Source organism: Tachyglossus aculeatus, chromosome 3, assembly GCF_015852505.1.
Source record: "Tachyglossus aculeatus isolate mTacAcu1 chromosome 3, mTacAcu1.pri, whole genome shotgun sequence".
Taxonomy (NCBI): domain Eukaryota; kingdom Metazoa; phylum Chordata; class Mammalia; order Monotremata; family Tachyglossidae; genus Tachyglossus; species Tachyglossus aculeatus.
Window position 1 is genome coordinate 76,954,343 of NC_052068.1, and position 18,811 is coordinate 76,973,153.

Sequence of the window (18,811 nt, forward strand, 5' to 3'; positions counted from 1 at the left end):
TGTGAGCCTTATGTGGGACAAGGGCTAAGTCCAATCTGATTTCCTTATATTTACCCCAGCGCTTAGAACAGTGCTTGACACATAGGAAGCGCTACACAAATGCCTATAAAAATGTTTTGAATCCCCATTTTACGGTTGAGGAAACAAAGGCACAGAGTAATTAAGTGACGTGCCCAAGGTCACACAGCAAGCAAGTGGCAGAGCCGGGATTAGAACCGAGAGTTAAGGTTATGGGCAATTGAAAAAGACAAGTGCAGAATTACCCAGTTTCTCTCCAATCTTGGAAAAACTCTAGTAGTATCGACTGAGTTTGCCGTAGTGCTCTGTGTCCAGATGGGTTTGCGTATTCCTCAACAGCAATCTAGCGAAAGCACAAAGTAAAAAAAAAAAAAAAAAAAGCGTATTATGGCAGAACTGCATCTATCTTAAATTATTGATATAACCATTTGGGGTTCGTCAGTCATTCAGTTATATTTATAGAGCACTGCACTGTGTGCAGAGCACTGTATTAAGTAGTTGGGAGAGTATAATACAACAGTATGACAGACACATTCCCTGCCCACAACGAGTTAACAATCTAGGGGGGTGTCTTGGGTTTCTCGCACTGCGTCCCATCCCGTTCTCCCCCTCACATCCCCCCCAAAAAATCCCCACAAACTTTTGTGTTCTATCTCCCCCTCAAACGTGCATGTTTAGGCTGGGGCCTTTAAGTCCTTTTCAGAAATCTGCCAGAGGTCAGAAGCTTGTGTACTGCCAAAGTAGCACAGGGCTTCAACTAAGTTCACCTTCAGAGCTGAATTCTATCTAGCAAGCAGATGAATGACAACATATACTCTAAAAGTTGAATATCTGTCGTAAATACAGTGAAGCCGATTTTCCCCATTGGGCACAGATACGCACTTTCTGGAAAACAGGCCTTGGCAGCCATGCTGCGCCTCCTCCTTTTTATTGCTGTTGAAGCTGGTATATAACCGGCTCACTCCTGCTTCAAGAACAAAACCTTTGGGGAGTTTGCACTCTCACCTGGTAGAATTAAGCACCCCTAACAGTTTTAAAGAGTAAAATCTTAGTATTCCATAGGATGAATGATAGCAAATTCAGATTTTCAGTGTGGATTAATCAAGAGTCCAGTGATGTAACTAAACCCTTCGAGCCAAACTGTTTAAGGGTGTTCTTCAGCATGAAAGATTCCAAATGAAGTGGACAGTAATGTGACTTATTTTCTGAGCTGGGCAAGAAAATATCTGAGTGTTTTTCACAATAAATTTTGTGAGGGCACTAAATGTTTGACCTTATTGGGCTGCTTTTCTGAGAATTACTGCCGCCTTTTATCTCTCACAAATCCAACCATTAGTTTTAGATCCCCAAATACTAAGCATTGAATTGTTTTTGGGTTTGGAATTTTTTTTTTTTGGTTCTATGATGGCATGTGCTACATATGTTTCTTTTTTCCTGCTTACGATTCAATAGTATAAATCATTTTGTATAATACATGAAGGAAAAAAACAGTTTTACTGCAGGACATTTCAGGGGAACAAAATCTGACATCATAATGACCTAGCAGACTGATATATTAGTCTGCTACAATGTTTTCTTTTAAAGTGACTTTTCCCCTTTTGCTTTATCACATTTTAAAAAATACGCTGACATTCCATTTTCAACATTTCATCTTCCGAGGACACCGTCCTTTGCTGATCATCCATCCTCTTTGGCACTTGTGTGCCGAATCAGTAAGTACTGTTTCAGATGGCATTGTCTTATGTAAATATTTCTAGAATCTTAACCACCTTATTATGTAAACCTGTTAGTGAGTAGTTAGAGGTTGGTCTTCCATAAAGCCTGAACTTTTTATGAACCACTGTGGCCTTAAACACACACCTTTCCCAAATTTGGAATTTTGGAACTATACTGACAAAGTACAAATAGTGATGTGGATTAGGCAGAAATATTTCAGTTCAATAATAAATAGAACTAACCACTTTCTATTGGTCACAGTAGCCTTCATGTTGCTCCAATATGAAGAGTACTATTGGCTTTAAAGCACTGTCAGCTTGCCCAGTCCAACCTCACCAGTCTCCTACTCTAGCCCAGGTTGCCCCCTTAGCTCCTTTAGAACCAGCTTACCCACTATGTCCTTATCTCATTTGTCTTTCTGCTAGTCCCTTTCCTATGCCCTCCCCCTAGCCTGGAACTCCCTCCCCCTCCATATACGTCAGACCACCACTTTTCCCACCTTCAAAGCGTGGTGGGAAAAGTGGTGGCCTTCCCACTGCATAAAATGTAAGGGTTGTAGAAAATATATAGGATATTTACTTCTGCCTTAAAAAGGCAAACCTTGAAGTCTCTCTTTCTGTGACTTCTTTTAATTTTAAAAGTACAACTCCAAGAGGCCTTCCCCAGCTCCCTCTCCCTTCTACATCATCTGTGCACTTGGCTCTGTGACCTTTGGGCATTTGATATTCACCTCAACCCCCACAGCTCTTGCATATTATCAAGTGCCATTGAGTTGTTTACGGTTCACAGTGACTCTATGGATAATATTGTCTCCAGAACGTCCTATCTTCTGTCATAATCCCTAACTAATCCCTAACCTTGCTAATGGTTCTTCTGTTATCGTTGTTATGGTTTCTATCCATCTAGCTGTCGGTCTGCCTCTTCCACATATTCTCTGGACTTTTCCTAGCATTAATGTCTTCTCCAGAGAATTAGTCCTCCTGATGATATGTCCAAAATGTGCTAGTCTAAGTCAGGTCATTTGGCTTTCCAAAGACCACTTATTTGCACTTATGCACCCATCTTTAAATGGTATATTATAAATTATTTATATTAATGTCTGTCACCCCCTCTAGGCTGTAAGCTCGTTGTGAGCAGGGGAATGTATCTGCTAAGTCTGTATTGTACTCTCCCATAGTACACTGATTTGCACTGTAGAACACTCTGCACTGCACTCTGCATTGATTGAGTGATAGAAAAATTTTAACATTATTCCAGTGAAAAAAGATGTTTTCTTCTTTCCAGGAACCTCATGAGAAGGGAAACGGGAATAAACTGCCATCTAAACGTACATAGCCAAAATGTGCTGTAGATGACATTTTGAAAGGGGGCATCCTAATTGTTCAAGCATACCACTTCTTGTTTTATAAATTATTGGATGAACAGATGATACAAAAAGTTATGGTGGCTTTTCATCCTATGCATCGTGGTAATTGAATAGATATTTAGCAAGCTCTTCTGGGTCTTGAGTGTACTATCTGCCCAGAGAGAGAGCAAAAGGGAATTTTTATGGTGGCCTTCCCACTGCATAAAATGTAAAGGTTGTAGAAAATATATAGGATATTTACTTCTGCCTTAAAAAGGCAAACCTTGAAGTCTCTCTTTCTGTGACTTCTTTTAATTTTAAATACAAGTCATAAGGTTGTTGTGGCTCTTTGGAGAAGATTATTTAATCAATAATCTTGATCATTTTTGTTCATATTTTCTGATATTTAGAAATGGCCGTTGAATATGCACTCATCTTTATTCAAAAATTACTAGATGTAGGAACTAGTTATTTCATTGTCATATTTATTGAGCGCTTACTGTGTGGAGAGCACTGTACTAAGCACTTGATATATCCTAAGCATAAGAGCTGATTCCCCAAGTATACACCCAACACCTTCAAATTGGAAAAAAAAAAAAAAAGAGGACTAATATTTCAGGATACTGTATTTGAATTTCTTTTTTGGGTGGTGCTTAAGTCCAATGATTATATCTAGTCTTTCTCTTTCTTTTAAAGGTGGGAATGTATGGCTGTTGATAGCTGCAAGATGATAAAACATCTCTTCCGATTTAGCAGTTTCATAGCTTTTTTTATGGTATTTGTTAAGTGCTTACTGTATGCCAGGCACCGTACTCAGCATTTGGATAGATACAAGCTCCCCTCCTCCAAGAGGCCTTCCCAGACTGAGCCCTTCTTTTCCTCTCCTCCTCCCCATCCCCGCCGCCCTACCTCCGTCCCCTCCCCTCAGCACTTGTATATTTGTACAGCTTTATTGCTCTATTTATTTTACTTGTACATATTTATTCTATTTATTTTATTTTGTTAATATGTTTTGTTTTGTTCTCTGTCTCCCTCTTGTAGACTGTGAGCCCGTTGTTGGGTAGGGACCGTCTCTATATGTTGCCAACTTGTACTTCCCAAGTGCTTAGTACAGTGCTCTGCACACAGTAAGCACTCAAAAAATACGATTGAATGAATACAAGCTAATCAGGTTAGACACAGTCATTGTCCCAAATGGGGCTCACAGTACTGACCCCATTTTACAGATGAGGTAATTGAGGCCCAGAGAAGTGAAGTGACTTGCCCGAGGTCACACAGCAGACAAGTGGCAGAGCTAGGATTTGAACCAGGTCCTTCTGACCCCAGGCCCGTGATCTATCCACTAGACCATACTGAGTGAAGGAAAACTCCAAGATGTCACTTTGCTGATAATTTGCAGTAAGAAAAACTGACTTCCTGGTTTAACATTGCTTTCCACACTCTCTGCATTCTTAGGGGTCTTCTCTGCAGCCCAGCTTTCCCCAAAATGAATTGTCCCCCCGCCTTGGCCTCTGCAAAGACGTCTCAGTTTTCTGGGTTCACCTGTCGTTTCCTAGGATAGGAGGCTGCTGCTTGCCTCTGCAGGTCCTTCCCTTTGAAAGCTAATTGTTGGCAAGAACAAGGTCATTTCTTTATTTTGGAGTTTTCAAGTGCTTAGTATAGCAGTGCCTTGGTCCAGGTGTGTGCTCAGTACTACCATTACTCTTGTATAGAAGAACTTTCACCCTTTCCCCCCATTTCCACTCGTACTGGTAAATCATGGAAGAGTGTGATCAAGGAGGTTAGAAGTTAGAGTTGTTCAGGGAATCCAGAGCTCTTGTCTCCTTTTCTCTTACAGTGTTGCTGCTTTGAACATATTGTTCTTTTGTTTCTATTTCTGGCTGCTGTTCCTGGCTCCCCTTGGTAGCGGAGTAGAGGGTCCTACTTCTTGCCGACTACCCTTGTCCTCCCCCTCTCTGATACTTCCTCCTCCCTCTTTGCTGCTCTAAGTCAACTCTGTGTAAATCTTCTGGTTTCCAACATAGTGGTCTAATCTAATGAAAATCCTGCTGGATCATTTGATGCATTGTTATTTTTATTTCAGGTGATCTGTAAATCAGATGCCCCAACTGGTGATGTTCTCTTGGATGAAGCCTTAAAGCATGTTAAGGAGACTCAGCCTCCAGAAACAGTCCAGAACTGGATCGAACTGCTGAGTGGTAAGCTGGGAATGTAGAAACTGCAATTTGTGCAGTCAGATTTTAAGAAAACAACACTTTAATTAGTTTTTGGAAATTAACTTTGACTTAATAAAAGAGGATAAAGTGAACTCTGCATATTAACATGTACTCAAGGACATAGAGCCTATAGGTCATAGGCCTAAAGAGAAGTTTAATAAATCCCACTTAACTTTCCATTAACCCTTTTTGTTAGGATTTCATGAGAATTTGCTTTTGCACGTGAACATTAGTTTGGGTTGCTAATATATATTTTAAGCATAATAAAATGAGAAGAATTGGGAAGAAGTGGTGTTGCCTAGCCAACTGGGAGGCCATTGAACTTTTCAAGCAGATAAAAAGCATCTGTGTCTTGTGAGTTGGAAACGACCCTTGATTGGGGCTACTGGGAATTCGTGGGTGCCTAAAAAAATGGGTGAGTGACCCCGTACTCACTTCAGATAGAGATACACACACAAGCACTCACATGCGCAGTGCCCGTTGTCTGTGGCTGGTGCCACTATTTTCAGTATTACTAGCAGAAGGCAAGCTAAGCTAATGACAATGTTGTGGAACCTTTCAAGCTTTTTCCTTTTAAAGATAATGGAAAAAATTCAAGAACTAGGGGAATGAGAGCTTTAAGAAAATAAAAACCCCAGTCTATTCCCATTAAAATATTTTCCGTTATAAATCAGATTCTTCATGCATTTTTTTCACCTTTTAAAACAAAACTATTCATAAACGGTATGTCTGATTAAAAAAACTGTATATTTTCAAAACGTTAACTTGAGAAGTATTTTTTCTTTTGGTCTGACTTGTTCAATATCCAGAAGTATGGTCAAGTTGAAGTCATTCAGTGTAATGGAGGTAGCTATTGTAGAGAATGTGCTAATCAGCTCTTTATCCATCTTCTTCCCCTCTTGGCTTTGACCAGCATGAGATGGTCAAAAGTGGCAGAGTAGATTGAGTAGGGGCTTTCCCAAGAACTGGCTGTGCTGAGGCAACAGCTGGTCATAATTTAGAGACATATAGGATTATTCCTATTCCCATTCCTACTCCCTGCTTTCCACGGCCTTCTGCAGTATCCCAGCCTTATTTGTTTGCCCCATTTACAAGGGCTCCTTTTAATGTAAGAAAGATTCATAAAGACGTTCAACTGAAGAACTGGCCAGACAGCATCCTTTTTATATTTGAGATCTGAAAAAGAATATCCTAGTATCAGGTGAAATGGCAATGAACTGAGGAAATGTGGTTTTACTTCATTTGTGTAATGTTTTCCAAATATCTGTTTCTAGTCTTCGAAAAGCACTCTAACAGACTTGAAGTAGCTTGCATACTTTGGTTTTATGTGGGTTTTTTTTCTTCTCTAAACTATTTGGAGGTTTTCAAAGTGAAAAGTTTTTTTCCGTCATCCTCAACTGCAGTGCGGCCAAATCCATAATTTGTTTTTGGAGACTTAATTTAAGTTTAGAACTACGTTTCCTTGGATGTTCTATTAAACACTGCAGATATTGTTAAATTTTAAACCAATACCCGTTTCTGTCATAGGAGAAGGTAATGGAGCTATGTTTTAGTGATTTTGCAAGAATGAATGGTCTTTCCATTCTTGGCCATTCGACACCTATCTGGTTAGTTGCTAAAATATGTGCTATGACCATTTAGGAATATTGTAAATACCAAGGTTGAAGGGGAACAGTTCTGAGCAAACCAATCCTTGGTTAGGACCGAGACAGAGAAAGGTTTAAATTGCCACCACAGCATGTTGCCTTTGAATGCGGTGCAGTAGTCTTTTTCTTGAGGAAAATTTTGTCACCTGAAAACAGCGTGGTGGAATGAATAGCTACGACGTTTTGAAACTTGAGAGGAATTTGGGCAAGTAAACTTCTTTATATTTGGGAATCTTTACTCTGTTGGGAAAGGAACTGGACATGAGTCATCTCAATCAGTTGTATTTATTGAGCGTTTACTGTATGTAGAAGACTCTACTAAGAACTTGGGAGAGAACACTATCACAGAGTTGGTAGACACTCTTTGTGTATGATTTGTTCAACATCCAGGAGTATGGTCAAGTTGAGATCATTCAATGTAATGGAGGCATCCACTCTGAAAGCTAATCAGCTCTTCATCCATCTTTCTCCCCTCTTGGCTTTGACCAATATGGGGTGGTCAAACATGGCAGAGAAGAGTGAGTAGAGAGTCACACTCAGTAGGAGCTCAATCAGTGCTCTTGATAGTGATGGTGCTCTTAAATCCTTGAAGCAACTCCCCCACGTCCCTATTCTTCCAAGCCCAGAATGGTACACAGTGTTCTAGCACTGGATATGCCCCTAAGAACACACAGGGCCTTTAGGGGAATGTAGTGAGATGTGGGAGAAAGCCCGGGTGCACCGGTAATTCTGCTTTCTTACACTTTCTTCATAAGATTTTCAGAGCTGTGACATGAGTTTGTGAATTCTTGCTGCAAACAGAATGAGAAGGGCTGTTAAAGGAAGCTTGCTTTGAAGGGTTGTTGCTTGGTTCTCGAGAGGCTGGGATGGGATAGGCCAACTCTCCAGCAATACTTGCCCTCCCCACCATTAGGGAAAGTTAATAGAGTGGCAGTGCATTGAGCTTAGTAGAAGAAAGTTACCAAATAAAATCAGATACCAGTATTATTGTATGCTTTTATGCACTCAGGCTTGTTGAATTTGCTATTGAATGTTTGTTTTTGATAGTCAGATTTCTCTTCAGAAAAAACCTACATGTGTCCAAAATACCTTTAAGGGTCTTAGTATAAAAGAGACCTTTTGTCTTCAGTTGAAACTTCTTAGATTAGGTGAAAATCAATGAAGTAATTTAAAAACATTACAAGTAGCAAGTACCAAAAAGTTATGTTCCGAATAATGGTCACAGCCTGTTCTTTCTCTTTAGTCTCATCCCATTATGTGATTGAGTCAGCCATGCTGTCACTACTGTGTGATGCTTAAGGTGGGGTGACTTCAGATATGAAGCTGATGTTTGAAAACCTTAAAATGCACTGAAGTTTAACTTCCTGCAGTTGAAAAGTTTGATCACAAGGTGTCAGCAAACTGCTGGCAAATTTTTGTCAAAATTCTCAAATTTCTGGTTTATCTACACAATCCTAGGATGGGTGCCTACGAGGCCCTTCACACCTCTGTTCTCATAGTCCACCCATCCCCCTTTCCCTTAATTTGACTAGAAGCTGGGCATGTCAATTTCCATAGACCAGGGTTTCCTTTTATTTATTTATTAATTAATTAATTATTATTTATTTTATTTATTTATCCTTTATTTTGTAAATGTCCATGTTTTAGCATATAAAAAAGGGCCAAAGGGAAATATTTCCCCCATTTTCTCAAGTTATCACAGGTAAAATTTGTGAGGGTCCTGGGGGCCACATTTTCATTTTGAGTGTGAGGGTGAACTTGGGGACCAGGCTGTGAGGGGAATGGGGAAGGAAGAGAAGGAGAAGTGGAGGGTAACTTAAGAAGGCCATGGGGGAAAAAAAGGAGGAGGGAAAGAAAGGAAAAGGTAGTCATCGCTGCTGCTTCTTTTCTACTGCCACTTTTCAGGACCATTCTGCTCCCCAAGGCCTTGCCCAAGCAGCTCCATCAGTGCTATTCCTGAAGTATCATAAGGAAGAGCCGTCCTCCTGCCCAACCCCTGCTTACTCGGCCCTGGCAGCATGATTACCTCAAGAAAAGCCACCCTCGTGCCAGGGTCATGGCAGTGGAGCCATGTCTTCAGCAAGCAGCCCCTATTAATAAACTGCAAAGTTCCTCCCAATTTGAAGCCCAGTAAGGACAGACTGCCAGTTCTGCATGATTTTTCTGGACAGCTTGACGGATCCACTGGGGATGGATCAGGGGTTGGCGCCTTGGAACCACCTTGGCGTGGTCTCCCCACAGAGCTGCATAAGAGCAGCTTCACTGGGGTGACCTGCAGCCAGATCCATGGCCACGACTGTGTCCGTGAATCTTGATTCCAAGAGGCAGTGATAGTAGCTGGTGTGGGACCCAAGGTGGTAGTGTCATCTTAGCTCCACCTCTGCTCCCATTTTGACTCTAAGGAGTTGGCGAGAGGGCTGCTTTTGGCTCTTCTCCCCAAATCCTCCCAAACTCACATTCCATAGCTACAACGGCTAGTCTCTCCTACCCAAAACTCAGTGGTGGGGAAACTAATAGCTTTGCCTCTGCCAAACCCATGGGGGCTGTCATTGCTCACATTATCCCCTTTGCCCCTGTAAAGTCAATGCCTGTGAAGGAGGTCCCCAATTCACATCATTCTAATGGATTTTTGTTCTAATGGTAGCAGAGCCTGCTTCCCCTGCAGCCCCATTTCATTTGAAACAGTCCAACCCCCGTGAAACCGCTGACTGTATATCACCTGAAAAAAAGTGTTTTTAGTAAGTTTGATTCATTCTAATGGAGTCAGGAATATGTAGAAGGTTAGTAGTAGTCGTAGAAGAAGAAGAGAAGCAGTGTGGCCTGTTGGAGAGAGCACAAGCCTGGGAGTCGCAAGGACCTGAGTTCTAATCCTAGCTCTGCCAAATGGTTGCTGTGTGACCTCGGGCAAGTCACTTAACTTCTCTGGCCTCAGTTTCCTCAATTGTAAAATGGGGATACCTGATCTCCCTCCTACTTAGACTGCAAGCCCCATGTGAGACAGGGACTGTGTCCAACCTAATTAACTTGCACCTACCCCAGTGCTTAGAACAGTGTTTGACACATAGTAAGCGCTTAACAAGTTCCATTAAAAAAAGCAGATTAGCGTTTATCAAGCACTTTACTTAGTGCTGGGCAAAAAGGAATGAGAGAATTAGACCTCAGTCAAAGAACAAGGCAGAGGTGGGTTTGGCAGCAGACATATAGGGTGGGGAATTGGTGGAAACACAAAAACAACATGAAAGACAAAGTTCAGAGCCCACAGAACCACCGGTGGGGATTTCCTAATGGTGCGCCCCCTCAACCTCCCAGACCGTTCATTCATTCATTCAGTTATGTTTATTGAGCGCTTACTGTGTGCAGAGCACTGTACTAAGCGCTTGGGAAGTACGAGTCGGCAACATATTGAGATGGTCCTTACCCAACAACGGGCTCACAGTCTAGAAGGGGGAGTCACAGTCTAGAAGGGGGAGACCATCTCAGGTCCTTTCACCACCAAAGCCTCTTCAACCTTCAAAGTTCATAGAGGCCTCGTTCTGCCACAGTTTGAGTCTCTCCTATCCCCGCAGGCAAAAGGCAAGTTAGGACCTAACTCCTGGGTAGCCCGAGGCTCCCAGTTGGCCGAGGGAGGGCTGTACTGCTGCAGTTTAGGTCCCTTGCACTAAATAATAATAATAATAATAATAATGATGGCATTTGTTAAGTGCTTACTATGTGCAGAGCACTGTTCTAAGCGCTGGGGTGGATACAAGGTGATCAGGTTGTCCCACATGGGGCTCACAGTCTTAATCCCCATTTTACAGATGAAGTAACTGAGGCTCAGAGAAGTTAAGTGACTTGCCCAAGGTCACACAGCAGGCATGTGGCAGAGCCGGGATTCAAACCCATGACCTCTGACTCCAAAGCCCGTGCTCTTCTCCACTGAGCCACGCTGCTCCTCTAAGTCCCTAATCTCCCTCCTTCTTGGACTGAGAGCTCCACATGGGACAGGGACTGTGTCTGACCTGATGATCTTCCATCTAACCCAGTGCTCGGAACAGTGCTTGGTACATAGTAAGCACTTAACAAATACCAGAAGTATTAATACGTGGATTAATGGTGAAATCGTACCGCTGTGAGTGAGGAAGATGATACCCGTGGGTGCATGTGTGACTGAAAAGTGCTCAGTACGTTGCCCTGCACACGGTAAGCACTCAATAAATAAGGAAGACTGACAAAACCAGTGCCGTACCCCTCCAGTCCCATCACATGGTGCACCCACAAAGCTTGTCCCATGTGCTATTATGATTGATCTTCACAATACCTGCCTCCTTGGCTTTTGATGCTTAAGAAGATTCTCCCCAGAGATTCTCCTTTCTTTATTTCATTTCACTGAGCTGATCTACCCCACCTGGGTATTATTTCCCAGGGTTAGTACAGTACTCTGCACACAGTAATGAATCCTGTTACTAGTATTTGACTCCCAGTTTTCAGATGAGATGATAATAATGATGATGGCATTATTCATCATTTACTATGTGCAAAGCACTGTTCTAAGCGCTGGGGAAGTAACAAGGTGATCAGGTTGTCCCACAGGCTCACAGTCTTAATCCCCATTTTACAGATGAGGTAAATGAGGCTCAGAGAATAATAAGAATAATAATAATGACATTTATTAAGCGCTTACTATGTGCAAAGCACTGTACTACACGCTGGGGAGGTTACAAGGTGATCAGGTTGTCCTATATGGGGCTCACAATCTTAATCCCCATTTTACAGATGAGGTAACTGAGGCCCAGAGAAGTTAAGTGACTTGCCCAAAGTCACACAGCTGACAATTGGCAGAGCTGGGATTTGAACCCATGACCTCTGACTCCAAAGCCTGGGCTCTTTCCACTGAACCACTCTGCTTCTCTGCCACAGCGTCTGAGGATTTGTTTTACTGTGTCCTTTAAAGTCTTCTCTGTTGGTCTGGCTTCCCAATTTCAGCTCACCTTCCTTTTTTTTTTTTTTTAGTATTCATTCAAATGGATGTTACCACATCGTTTATGCATCTGCAGTGGGAACATGAAGATATTTATGGCTAATGTGTTGACTGTCCTTCCCAATAGTAAACAATTGCTTCACAAGAAGTTGTCATTTTAGGCTTCTCCCCCACCCCCTTCTCTCTGTAATGCTCACTATAATTAGTTCAGATTCCCTTGGCTGAATGCTTCTACTGCTGAGGAGTACAGGGAGCCAAGGAGGTCATGAGGGCTCCTGGCAGAGCCAGATTAAGGGTTTATGTGGTTTGGTGCAGAACTGGATTAGGAGTTCCTCGAGCTAGATTGTGAGAGCAGGTTGGAGTGATTTGAGTAGGGAACGGGTCTACCATTGCACCCTCCCAAGTGTCGTGAAGTGCTGTGTTCACAGTAAGTGCTCAATGAATACCGTTGATTGATTTGAGAAGCAGAAACTTGTTCGGTCATATGGTGCCTCTCACCTTTGTGGCTCAGAGGAAGAAGGAAAAGAACCGTGAGGTAGTTGGGTTGGTGCAGTTCATTTTAGCCTGTCGGGGACCCCTAAAGATGCAGGGCCTAGAATGGATGCTTTTTTGTACACTAAGAGTAGTGTGGTTGTCCTCCCCAGAAGCCTGTGAGTTTGGGCCACAGCCAGTTTAGAGAACATTATTCTAGTTCCATGAAGGCTAAATGCTGGCTCTTTATTATTAATAATAAATTGTGGTGTTAAGCGCTTAGTATGTGCCAGGCACCATACTAAGTGCTTGGGTAGACACAAGGTAATCGGGTTGGACACAGTCCCTGTCCCACAGAGGGCTCCCAGTCTCAATTCCCATTTTGCAGTTGGAGAAACTGAGGCACACAGAAGTGAAGCGACTTGCCCAAGGTCGCAGACAAGTGGCATAGCCGGGATTAGAAGCCAGGGTTTTCTAATTCCCAGGCCCGTGCTCTAGCTACTAGGCCATACTGCTTTTCCTGGCCTAGGGATGGGAATGAGAGGGCTCCCCATATGGCTTCCAGGCCCCGATCTTCAGCCTATAGCAATCCCCCAGCAGGAGCACTATAATTAGTTCGGATTCCGTTTGCTGAGTGCTTCTTCCTCATGCCATGTTGATTCAGATTTTAGGGTTCTGCTCCTCAGTCCTGCCTGGCAGGTGCGGACGTCTCCCCTGCTTGAGCATCAGTTTGGAACTGGTGACAGGAATGTGATATGATGAATGAGACAGTAGCCACAACCTGTGTGTTGCAGCCACCTCCCGCTAACAGGTGTTGAGCCCACTTCCCTCATTTTGGCTGCCACATCACGCAGCTAAAAAAAATACCAGTTGGTCACCTGTGCTGTAGGTTCTGCTCTATTCGCAACTTGATTATTCAAAGGTGCTCAATGGAGTGATCAAGATCCTTTCTATTTCCTCCCTCTTTCATCACTCGCTTTTTGAGAGTACCTCTATCGTAGAGGTTACAGGAACTAGGGAGCAAGATGAAACCCAATTTCAGGCTTTTGTTTATGAGTCTCGTATAGTGGCGCCCCTGTATAAACTGTCAGAGCTCTTGGGCAGCATATCTTAAAACCAACCTTGTCAGTGAACCGATCATTTGTGTTCCTCAGTAACCTTTTTAAGTCCAATGATTTTAAAATTAGCCTTAAAATAGTCCAGAGTGTCAGATTAAAATGAATAAATCTCTTGGTTTATCATTGAAATATCACTAAATGTTAATGTGTGACCCTATAGCAGACACTGATATTGCATTCGCGTTTCGGTAATTGCATCTTCTTCCAAAAGCAGCCAGCGTATTCTATATAATCTGGCCCCAAATAACGTTTCTCCGCTTCCTTTTTAAAGTCAAGCAGGGAAATTGAATGCAAATTAAATGTAATGCTATTGAAATTTCCATTGCTTGAAAACCACAGAATGTAAAATTACAGTTCCCACAGCTTGTATACATTTTCAGTACCTAGTGGTATAAGTATCAAATTGTATTTGTGCACAAATGGATAGAATTAATACTCAATGTGGGAACATGACTAAAGCTCTATTTTTGCTAGTTAAAATTTCAACCATGTCTTTATTTTTTGCTTTAAATATTTGACATTTTTATATAAAAGAGATGTAATCATGTAACAAGGATTGGCCACTGAGGTTATTTCAACACCTTTAGAAAGAATGTTTCACATTAGGGGAGAAGGCCAACAGGAAAATGGAAAATATCATTCGGCCTCTTCTGCCAAAGATTTGAATGCAGTTATTATAAATTCTTCATTTTTCAATTCATAAATGACTTAGGTCCCTTTCTTTCCCCCTTCCTTTGCTCGGTTTTCTTTTATGCTGGCCAGGTCTATGTTCAATGTGTTTTAGGTTTCCAGTCTTTTTTAACCAGCACTGAAGTGAAGAATTAATTGGCTGCTTTTATTTTAAATATTTATCTCACAAAAGGAAGTGTGCCAACAATTAAGACAGTGGGGACGAAGGGGGCTCTTTAGGTCAAGGATGTACTAAAGCCTGCCTGTTTGGCCCAGGTGTAGTTTTGTCTGAGAAGAGCATGTGTTTTAGCTTCATCAGTTATAATTGTTTGAGGAGCAGAGCGTGTCAAAGATAAAGGATTCGTTGACTTTCTTTTCTATAAAAATACAGTTTTTAATGGGTAAAAAAATACCTCTTTTACATCGCCTTTCCGTAATAAGAGATACCAAACTAGAGACAACCAAATCAGATGATAGAATTTGCATCGTTCATGATTAAAGCTGGTTATCTGTCTTATTTGAGGACTGATTTACCCAATAGGAGCTATAAACCAGGATTGGAAAAATCTGTGGGGCCTACTTGACAGGTGAATAGAAATTTTGCTTCGCAGCCACAAGTCACCATCCACTCCGAGCCCTTTTTGAAGACTCGTCCCCCACCCCCCCCCGCTTTTCTTCCTCCTCCAGCGACCTCCAGCCCAAGTGTCTCAGCCCCCTGGATAGGCTGTGTGTTGGGGCAGAGAGATTGAAGATTTCTGAAAATTTAGGAAAATGGCACTGCCTCCTGTTTGGGACCCACAGGGGCATCGTTACCAAGGAGCAGAGCATCCAAACTCCCAACCCTTCTGAGAACACCCAGAGGGCATCCATGTTCATCAACAGGGATTAGGGCGTATTAGCACTTCTGATGGTTGTGATTACAGATGGCTTGATGCAAGCTGTTGCTTGTCCCTAAAAGTAATTTACCATAGCTACTCAGTCATTTCTATTTGAGGAAGAAAAAACTGAAATAAGAGATGAAAATAGAAATTATCAACAGTAAAACCAAGAGGATATTTGTATTATCTGGTCTAAGAAATTCAGTCTGTCAGTCCCCAAATAAAAGAACTGAAGCAGCATTTGAAAACTTTTCACAGAAAGCATTTATTCACGGTACTAAAAGCAAGTGTGGCATGAATAAACTCGTGGCAGGGAATGCATCTCATAATTCTGTTTTATTGTACTCTCCAAGCGCTTAGTACAGTGGTCCGCCCATAGTAAGTGCCCAATGATTACCATTTAGTGGTTGAATAGATCTGTGTGTGTGTGTTTGTTTTCCCCAAATTTCCAATTTTTGCAGTGGAGATAGAAAGAAAAAGGCAAAACCTCCTTGAGAGGAAAAAACTCAGAAAAAAATTTTCCCCCCAATTTTTCCGCCTCCCGTGCTCTTACATCTCTAAGAAGAATGGCAAAGACTGGGAGAAAGATAGGAAGAGGGGATAGGAAAGCAGAAAGAGAGAAGAGAATGGGGGAAAACAAAAAAGGAGAAAGAATGAGATGTGTGATGTTCATCTAATCTGCTAAAGTTTTCTAAAGGTAAGACCCTTAATGCAGTGTTCTGAGTGTTCACAATTTCATCCTGCTTTGAACAGTAGTTCTTAAAGATGGTTTATGATTCCCCTATCATTCTCATGTATTTTTTTTCATCCCCACAACTAACATAGATCAGCTAAAGTAGGAAGGGGTGGATAATTACTCTGCCAGGTTATTTTCCCAGTTATGTGCTCTTTACACAGTAAGTGTTGAATAAATACAAGCATGAGAAGCAGCATGGCATAGTTGGTAGAGCACAGGCCTCGGAGTCAAAGGTCATGGGTTCTAATTTCCGACTCCGCCGTTTCTCTGCTGTGTAACCTTGGGCAAGTCACTTCACTTCTCTGTGCCTCAGTTACCTCATCTGTAAAATGGGGATTTAGACTGTGAGCCCCACGTAGGACAGGGAAAGTATCCAACTCGATTTGCTTGTATCAACCCCAGTGCTTAGTGCAGTGCCTGGCACATAGTAAGCACTTAACAAACATCCTCTTTATTATTAAATATCATTGATTGACTATGTCAACCTTTCTGGAGCTTACTTCTGGCTGACTTGATGCAGGAAGTTGTGAGGGAGTAAGAAATGGGGAGTGGTTATAGGTTTTCTTGTGATTGATTGGCTCTCAACAAATTTGTAGGTAGTCATGGATGCCATCAAGTCCCCCCAAATATGTACATGTGTGCCCACACACCCACCCCACCGCAGTCCCCCACTGTCTTCAGCAGCAGCTGATTGTTAGGGAAAAATAGCAGAAGTTCAGCGAAATTTTGGGTCCGGGGTGGGGAGTTGGGGTCACGTTTTGGCTATCCCCAAGCTAAAGGTAATTTGATGTAGAATTTGTCGTCTGGGTACAGAGTAGCGATCCTTGACTAACCTGTTTTTGAACCCTTTCATTCAGGGGAGACATGGAATCCATTAAAACTGCATTACCAGCTAAGAAATGTACGTGAACGATTAGCTAAAAACCTGGTGGAAAAAGGTGTACTGACAACAGAGAAACAGAACTTCCTTCTCTTTGACATGACGACGCACCCACTCACCAACAACAACATTAAGCAGCGCCTCATCAAGAAAGTCCAAGAAGCAGTCCTTGACAAATGGGTGAACGACCCTCACCGCATGGACAAGCGTTTGCTGGCTCTTATTTACCTAGCTCATGCTTCAGATGTCCTTGAGAACGCTTTTGCCCCCCTTTTGGATGAGCAGTACGATTTAGCCACAAAAAGAGTGCGGCAGCTTCTGGATTTAGACCCTGAAGTTGAATGTATGAAGGCCAACACTAATGAGGTCTTGTGGGCGGTAGTGGCAGCCTTCACCAAGTAACTGTTCTCCAGCTGAAGTGTTCTTCTCGTTCCTTTCTGTGAATCAATTGTTTTCTTCTCCCAAATTCATGTTTTCTGTCCTTCGTATCTTCTCATTTCATAAATTGGCTCATTTCGTGGAAATGATGGGGGGTTTACCCTTTTCTTTGCGCCTGTATGCGGGATTCTGCTGGTTATAAGAGACCTTCCTGTTTTTCTTCAACTTACTGCCATATTGGCATTGCATTTCATATTGAATTCCAGCTCCTTGTGATGATCACTGTACCTATTTTTCCTTTCTTGGTTCCTGGAATGTTTTGATTCTCCAAGTACCTCTAATGCCGCATGCACCTCTTTTTGGATTACCTCATTTTGAGTTCCTCCCCGTGTGCATGTGCCTCTAGCACTCTGCAGTACAATTCAGACAAAAGTCACAAAAAGGCCTTTAACTCACCAAAGTTAAATATCCGCATCTATTAGGGTATTTTATACATAGACTTCAGTTGAGATGTGTATGTAGCGAAATTATTTTCAAATTGAAGCCGCTCAATAAATAGTATGAAAGGCCCCTTGGAGTGTTCTTCCCTTGTGAATCTATCGTATGCTGATCTCTGTTCTGGTTTTAACGACTGAATCATTAGGCTCTTGTCAAAAGGTCCACCTGTTTCACACAAAGCAAATTTGGGATGGGATGCATTCCAGTGTGTTCTGTATATAGTTTGAATTATATATTAACATCTTCCTCCACCCTAGTATTTAGCATAATTCAGTTAGCGGTACACCTGATGTTCCCTTCTTGCTTTCTGCCACTGGGAGAAGAGAAACCTCTTACCAAGGGGTGTGTGTGTGGCGGGTGTGTGTGTGTGTGTGTGTGTGTACTTGAGCTCAATGCCTACTGACCTGTGCCGCTTACGGTGCTTTCTGCCTATGCATCTCCTTGGTGGATGACTGCTGTATGGAAAGAGACTTCATTCCGTCACCCTGTCTATATCTATTTCTGAATGGAAGAGGCTTGTGACCAGTACAGATCTTGAGTACAGTTTTTTTTAAATTTCGTCGGTCCATAAGTTTAACCGTTTGTCTCTCTTAAATGTCATTTATTCTACTTAACACTTTCAGGAAAAAAAAAAAATCAAAAGTCTATCCTAGCAGGTGTTGCATGTAAATTTTTAGCAGGTAATGACTACAGCTCAGATGATACGATTTCTGTAACACAAAGCTCTGCTATGTTTTAAATTTTTTTATACAATATGCTAATTAGCACATGGTAAAAAATATAAACCTTGGCTTTTTTAAGTCTATTATCACTTATTTACCACTGCTTGTCATATCACCGTTGGTTTCACAATGTAAATACTACACATTGAACAAATTGAACATCAAAATTTTTTTTATCATCATAGTGCATATTAATAGTGGGGCTTTCAGGTGTTTAGAAGTTTTTTTTTGGTTAACATTCAGAGCAAAAATACTAGGTGGTGTATAACTGTAGAGATGAAATTTAAGGGATCCTTAATCTGTATACTAGCTTTTTATCTACAGTAAATAAACTATGATCTTGAAAGTGCCTGAACCAGAGCAAGCATGTCATTTGTATTTTTGGGTTTGTAACGTGGTTATATTTCTAGTAAAGTGTAACTCGGCTTTACCGTAGAATTGTATTAGATTAACTTTGTGGTGAATTTGCCATAGAATGAGCGTTCCGTTGAACGGCTTTCCAGAATCCGGTCGAGCATCACCTGGGAAAGACTGGTTTTGTTTATTTTTGAAATGTGCTT

General features: G+C 41.8%; 1 protein-coding gene across 1 annotated transcript in view; it reads left to right on the forward strand.

The window, feature by feature from the left end:
* Window positions 1-18,611, forward strand: part of GOLPH3 (golgi phosphoprotein 3) — a 57,121-nt gene extending 38,510 nt beyond the window's left edge. Inside the window, exons 3-4 of the mRNA XM_038743501.1 lie at window positions 5,163-5,277; window positions 16,631-18,611. Coding sequence (XP_038599429.1) covers window positions 5,163-5,277; window positions 16,631-17,055 — 540 coding nt within the window. The 3' untranslated portion in view covers window positions 17,056-18,611. The remainder of the gene's footprint in view (window positions 1-5,162; window positions 5,278-16,630) is intronic.
* Window positions 18,612-18,811: the final 200 nt, after the last annotated feature.